At 40.6% G+C, this 7,496-nt stretch overlaps 1 protein-coding gene across 1 annotated transcript; it reads left to right on the top strand.

Moving 5' to 3' along the window:
• The first annotated feature begins 243 nt into the window (after positions 1 to 243).
• LOC119580883 (zinc finger matrin-type protein 2-like) lies at positions 244 to 7,496 on the top strand. Its single transcript, XM_037929104.1, has 5 exons — positions 244 to 368; positions 2,319 to 2,409; positions 2,535 to 2,664; positions 6,553 to 6,626; positions 7,291 to 7,496. Exons 1-5 carry the CDS (start codon positions 348 to 350, stop codon positions 7,479 to 7,481), a joined length of 507 nt encoding a protein of 168 aa, XP_037785032.1. The 5' UTR covers positions 244 to 347; the 3' UTR covers positions 7,482 to 7,496.

The raw sequence follows: 7,496 nt of genomic DNA on the forward strand, positions 1-7,496 counted from the left end.
AAGTCAACCCACAACTGAGGCGATGGTTCTTTTTGGTATTGCAAATATTTGTTTTTTCTAAGTATTTAATTTCGGAGTATGTTTGATATATGTTAATTAAGTAATTTGGATATTCTGTTAATATAATGTGAGTTTTACTTGGTTTTGGGAGACGTTTGTGATATGAAATATCTGTAAGTTTGCGTATTTCTCCATGTTTCTAATTCTTTCTGAAATATATATCCAAGTGGATTTCATTGTTCCATAGAATTTTCTGATTTATATATACTATATTTAAGAACACCTTCACCCATTTCTCTGTTAATAAAATAGCACATGACATACAACGTTTGTTTACATACACAGCAATGTCGGGCTCAGGATCAAGTGTAAGTGAATATGCCATTTTTAACTCTTGAAACCTAAAAATTTTTCGGTATATCTATTATTGTATGGACTTATAAGCAAGTTTTGATGTACATTCTTATTGCAAGAAGAATTCCTGATCAAGGAAATAGAAAATATTGTTATATCCAGGGGTAGGACTGACATTTTCAAGAACGGGTTCACAGACGTATTTGAAAGTTTCACGAAAAGAATATTCTTTGCTATTTCCTCTTTTGTGATAGCTTTGACTGTCTAGATTAGGGTATTGGTTAAAGTTACCCAGAGCGATGCATGGAGATAGAGGGAAATGGACATTGTCAGCATATAGAGCATTAATAAATAGAGTTCTAAACAACACAGGTACAGCTTCTCGGGCCTCGTACTTGCCGCGAAATGACGGAAATATCCTGTTTCATATCAGCACTCAGTCACACAGCTAGAGTTCTTAATGTCCAAGTGCTAAGAAAGTTAGGGTACAGGGGTGACTTGCCCCCTTTATTAGGGAATAAATAGAGGGTAGAAAATGTTGAGTTTGGATTTTTGATACCTTGATTGATTCACAGAGCTTGATAACCTTTGGTGCATAGGGCTCGGACACTGCTGAGAAGGGACAAGGAACAGTTCTTCAGGAATCTTGCTGAGGAGTTTGAAGGGCATTTCTTGGTAAATGACCTTCACCCTGCCTACCAAGCCCTGAGAAAGCTGAACTCTAAGCCCTGTCACAGATGACTGCAGTCTGCTAGTGAATGGACAGATCATATCAGATCATGTTGGGGTTTGGGAACATTGGGCTGAGTATTTTGAGCAGTTGTACCAGGTAAAACCAGCAGTTAGCATGGATGCAAGTGGTATCACAATACCTGTGCCGGACACACCCATCAGCGAGAATCTCCCACCCTAAATGGAGTTAGGATAGCAATCTCCAAACTAAAGTGTGGGAAAGCTGCAGGCATATGAGATATCCCTGCTGAACTTCCAAAGGCTGGGGGTGAACCTTTGGCACGGCATTTGCATGCAATCTTGACTGCCATCTGACAGTCTGGTTCCATTCCCCCTGACCTGTTGAGGGGTGCGGTCATCCCTCTCTGGAAGGGAAAGGGATGAGTGGGACTGTAGCAATCAATCACTATAGCCTTCTGATAGATCCTTGCTGGCTGAGAACATGTGGAGCTTTCTGTATATAACAAAATTCACAAAAAACTGGAGGAGACAGTACATAATTTTGTAGTGATTGGGTTAATACTTGGAACTGTTTCTATCTCCCTAGCTGATTACCTGGTCTACAACAAGGATAATCCAGACTATGAAAATGGTCTGCTTCCATGCCTCGTTGACTATGATACAGTATCAGTACATTACTGCACTATTCCTCCCAGAGGTCTTTGTAAGTCCCACACCAATTTTGCCAAGATTAGCTTCAGTAGACATGACCTCCCACATGAAATTTATATTGGTGGGGTGTCCTGCCCTGTCCAATAATAACCCCATCTTCATCAATATCAGAAACATTGGCATTTTGGCCACCCTGCCAAGCAGTGTCATTCTTCGCCAACTGCCCTCCATGTACCCAACCTGGTCATGGCCCCAGTATCTCTTTCATTTATTCCCTTATTTTCTTACTTCTACTCCCTCCCTCTCCCATCTAATTCTTTTCCCATTCTAAATACAGATACTCAAATCTTTACCACTTTCCTGATGTTTACCCCTCCTTTTCACTTTACTTGTTACACTAGGCATCTTCTCCTACACCTCTTCATCTCACAGACCTCTCCACCCAACTGTCCTTCAGAAACTTAATAAAATATGGGTTTTACTTCTTATAAAAGATTAATGTTGCATGGATCTTTTTGAAAATTGAAGATCTTTTGATTTTAAAAATACAGAGGAACCCCTCCCCCTCCATTAGAACTGATTTTGTAATTTTATATCTAATTAACAATTTCTTCTTCTAGTCCGGGCCAGAATTCAGGAGGAAATGGGACCGAGATGAGTATGAATCTATTGCACAGCAACGTATACGTGCTGAGCGGGATGCTGCTCAAGGTTAGAGAATACTGCACAATCACTCATTACAGATTCATTATATGTGACTATACTATATAATGTAAGTTTGACATGTCATTTTTATGTTAATCACCTTATGAATTAATCAGAAAATTTCATTTCAGCTCAAAAACAGAAGATTGCTCCCGTTAAGCGTGAGTTGTTAAAACAGCGCGAGTACAAAGTGGACATTGACTCAAAGCTTGGCAAGAGTCAGGTCATCACTAAAACTACCCCAGCATCTCAATCAGGAGGGTAAGGCTTTTCTGCTATCGTGAATATACATTAACTCAATGCCGCTGGAAAAATGCTGTGCTCATATAATTTATTTATTTATTTATTTATTTTTATATATTTATTTATGTGTGTGTGTGTGTGTGTGTGTATGTGTGTGTGTGTGTGTGTGTGTGTGTGTGTGTGTGTGTGTGTGTGTGTGTGTGTGTGTGTGTGTGTGTGTGTGTGTGTGTGTGTGTGTGAAATGTCTCTGTACAATAGATAGTTCTGCTAGTGCTTAGCCACAAAGGAATCAATTAGTAGACCTTATGATCTTAACTGAATTCACCTTTCCTTGAATTAGTGGGAAAACTGTTGTTTTTATAAATGTTATGAAAATCAGTGGTGTTATTTTTGTTATAGACGTTATAATTACTATAATGTCATAGACATTAGTAACAGCAATATGGGATAATGTAAAATATTTTCAAAAATCAAGGTAAAGGCATAATTGGCCCATTGGTGACTTAGTACAAGTGTAGCCATCTATGTGTAAAAACAATTAATAAAGTAAACTCAGTGTACATATATGCCATGCCCATCAGATTTTGGCTAATACACATAACATCATCTGTCTGTTGTGTTTTTTTCATATAAAACTTACTTTTGGAGTTACTGCAGTTTTATATTTTGTTTATGTATGTAGATGAAGTGCATAAGAATATAATTCATCAGTAGGGGTTAATGGGCAGCTCGGGCGAGGTGGGCCTTACCAGACCTCCTCCCCCCAAATAGCAGCAGCAACCAAAATAAATGGATATGCTGGGGCGAGGGATGCTGTCCCTCCCTCCCAGCAAGCAAAGTGGGCTGTGTGTCCTGTTGGGGCCCAGGTTTGGAACGAGAGTTACTTGTCCTGCCTGCACCCCAGCAGGTGCCAACCCACCGTGAGGCCTCTAGGGCAAAGTCCTAGGGAACCCCATAGGCAGATGGTGGGGCCCACAGCCTGATGACCCCCTTTATTTGGGGCTGTGTCAGTGGGGATGGCAGTGGTGGCATCCACCCAGAGCGACTGCCCGAGGCTTAACCTCAGGCAAGCTATCCTGATAGGTGCTTAGAACATCTGGTCCTTTCAGCAGGATGAGCGGTTACCTTTGCTATCGAGGGAATTGGAGCAGTTGGGAATTAAGGTGGCTGCCCTCTCGAAGGCGAGAAGACCTGGCAGTGGCACAATCAGTATGGGTGGGTACACCTACTACTGGTCAGACCGTGGTGATGGTCATCACCTCCAGGGAGTAGCCATATCCATCTCCAGCCGACTTCAACCCTCGGTAGTTGAGGTAACACCAGTTGATGAGCATATTATGGTATTGAGACTCTAGTGTGTTTCACTTGGACAGACTGAGGGAGGAGGAGTGTGCCCTTGGGTTCGCCACAGCAGTCTCTGATTGATTCACAAGACTTGAAGAAAACCTGACGGACCCAAATGCTCTGTAGGAGTCCATCAGGCGTGAAACAGTCAAAGCAGCTCAGGAATCCATTGGCATACAACCAAAGGCAAGGCAGAATTTCATCTCCCTGGAGACATAGGAGGCCAATGAAGTGTGTCCATGGCTCAGTTAAATGGCAGTCAGGACTTGCATCACTTTTTGGTGCATAGGATTCATACACTGCTGAGAAGGGATAAGGAACAGTTTCATCGGAATCTTGCTGAGGAGGTTAAAGACCATTTCTTGGTAAATGACCTTCACCCTGCCTACCAAGCTCTGAGAAAGCTGAACTCTAAGCCCTCCTCACAAATGACTGCAGTCTGCTCAGTGGATGGACAGATCATCTCAGATCATATTGGGGTTCATGAACAATGGGCTGAGTATTTTGAGCAGGTAAACCCTCCAACAGTTGGCTTGGGTGCCAGTGGTATCACAATACCTGTGCCAGACCTACACACCAGCGAGGAACTTCCTACCCTAACTGGGGTTTTAGGATGGCAATTTCCAAACTAAAGTGTGGGAAAGCTGCAGACGTATGTGATATACCTGCTGAACTGCTAAAGGCTGGTGGTGAACCTATGGCTTGGGGCTTGCATTCTTGACTGCCATCTGGTAGTCCTGGTACAATTCCCCCTGACCTGTTGAGGGGCGCGGTCATCCCTCTCGGGAAAAGGGGAAAGGGAATCATTGGGACTAGCAACTACCATGGTACTGCTCAGCATACCAGGCAGATTTGCCCACATTCTTCTGGAAAGGATCCACAGCCACCTACAAAGGCACCAGAGACTGGAGCAGCTGGATTCACTCCTGGCAAGTCCACAGTAGGCCATATCCCTAGCGCTTAGAGTAATTGTGGAACACCGCCGTGAGTTTGGTCATGGTTGCTTGCAGCTTACATTAGCCTCAAGAAAGCGTTTGATTCGGTGCATCGAGAATCACTATGGGAGATTCTGAGACTTAGATTATTGGCCTAATTGCAAGCTTATATACCGGTACTGAAAGTGCTGTAAGTGTGAGGGGGCCTGTCAAACTTTTTCCCCGTCAATTCAGGGATGAGGCAAGGCTGTGTCTTTGTACCAACACTTTTCAACACTTGCATGGACTGGATATTGGACAGAGCTACTAGCCAAAGTCAGTGTGGAGCAACACTGGGCAATATCAAGGTCTCAAACCTTGACTTTCTGATGATGTTGCTATCCTCCTATCTGAGTCCCTGGAGTCACTGATGGTGGCTTTTGATACATTTAACAATGAGGCGCAGCCCTTAGGCCCAGAGGTCTCCTGGACCAAGACCAAGATTCAGGACTTTGGGAGCCTGTTAGAGATGTCGGTACCTATGCAGAAGGACCAAGCTACGTGTCTTCAAGGCCTTGATACTGCCAGTTTTGATCTATGGAAGCGAAACCTGGATGCCATCTAGTGCCCAGAGTCTCATCTCGATGCCTTTTGTAACAAGTCTCTTCACCAGATCATGGGGTACAGTTGGCAGGATCATGTGTCCTGCTGATGGCTACACCGTGAAAACTAGTATGGGACCTATTACTTTCATAATCTGGGATCCCCAAACTCAGGCAATATGGGCAACCTATGAATGACCCTGCCCATCAGGCTGTCTCTTTGTGAGACAATTCTGGGTGTAGGAGGCCCATGGGATGACCTAGGAGGTCAGGGGCCCGGGCAGCTTGACGAGACCTGTCGTGAGGAGTTAGAGATGGGCCGAGGGCCTGCCTGGAGACTCACCCTCATGGCTGGAAGCAAAAGGTGGATGCAGCCATGCTCCCCCATCATCATTAGCCCCTTGATGATGATGATTTGTATGTTATTTTTTTAATTATTATTTAGGTAATCTTTCTAAACAAAAATTCATATAGTGAGAGAGTGGTGGTGTTAGTTCTGATTCATGTATTTCTATCATAATTATTACTATTATGTCTATCTTTTGAGCTCATGTCTGTGTTTGAGTGCTTTGTGCTTGTGTGTGTTTGTGTGAATCAGTTTTTGCCTATAAAGAGGTATTTGAAGAATGTACAAATAAGCAAAGCAAGCATTAATTTTGTAATATCCGTAGTAATTGTCATAAGCCTGAATTAAAGTTTATATATTGAAAGTTTATGTGAAAAACTGAATTGCCAAACATTTCCAGTAGAACATATACTATGAAATTGCAAACTTTGAGGATTTGTATGGTGTTAAAAGAGTGCATAGAAAGATGGGTTTTTTGACACTCGGAAATGGGAAGAAGGAATCTTGTGTACTGTACATTATGTGTCTAAAATCCATGAAAATGGGAAAGAAAGCAATTCACAGTATTCAGTATTTAATTATTCTTGTTAATGTATTCTTTGTTTAGAGTAAGGATAACCAATAGTGAAGAATAAACTTACAGGGCAGAAATGAAGTGGAGTTTTACTTTTTCTTTATATATTTTTTTTGATTTTTTCAGGTATTATTGCAATGTGTGCGATTGTGTTGTGAAGGATTCTATTAACTTCCTAGACCACATCAATGGCAAAAAACGTGAGTAAATTGCAATAAGATTTGTCAAATTTGCTTCTTAAGTCACTGAGTATGTACTGCACAGAGTACCATAAATTTTAGCATTGCAGTAAGTTGATTTTGTCCAAAACCTCAGTTGCTGTTTATATTATATCCTGGGAGGTACTACATGAAAATGATGATTAAGTTCTTCAGTGTTATTATTGTTATTTTTACTGTTTCTCAGTATTTACACTGATCCTTAATAAATATTAAGGTTTTATTTTACTTCCAACAGTTAAAGTGAATTTTTATTTGTCGGCTGTCACATTCACATTAAACATTAAAGTCTAGTAGACAAAAATTTTAGTAATATTGTGTGGAGTGATGAATAGATATGATGTTATTTAATGTTTTCAGTTTTTACACTGATCCTTAATTAATATTAAGATTTATTTTTACTTCCATAGTTAAACAAGTGAATTTTTTATTTGTGGGCTGTCACAGTCACATTAAACATTAAAGTCTAGCAGACAAAAATATAGTAGTATTGTGTTGAGTGATAAACAGATATGATGTTATTTCATATAATGTTCTTGCTATATATGTATATTTTTTTTTCAGAAATATTAGCCACAAGTAGCAGAAATTTTTCTAGAATATAGTATGTCTGGAAACTTTACATTTCTATATTTTAATATTACAGATCAAAGAAATCTTGGAATGTCCATGAGAGTTGAACGATCCTCTCTGGACCAAGTGAAAAAACGATTTGATATGAATAAGAAAAAGCTAGAAGAAAAGAAGAAAGACTATGATGTAGAACAGAGAATGCAGGAATTAAAGGAAGAGGTAAAGATTTTACAATTATTAGTTAGATTTTATAATTTAAGTTAATAATGTACTGTAAAT

The sequence above is a fragment of the Penaeus monodon genome, chromosome 14, assembly GCF_015228065.2.
Source record: "Penaeus monodon isolate SGIC_2016 chromosome 14, NSTDA_Pmon_1, whole genome shotgun sequence".
NCBI classification, from domain to species: Eukaryota; Metazoa; Arthropoda; class Malacostraca; order Decapoda; family Penaeidae; genus Penaeus; species Penaeus monodon.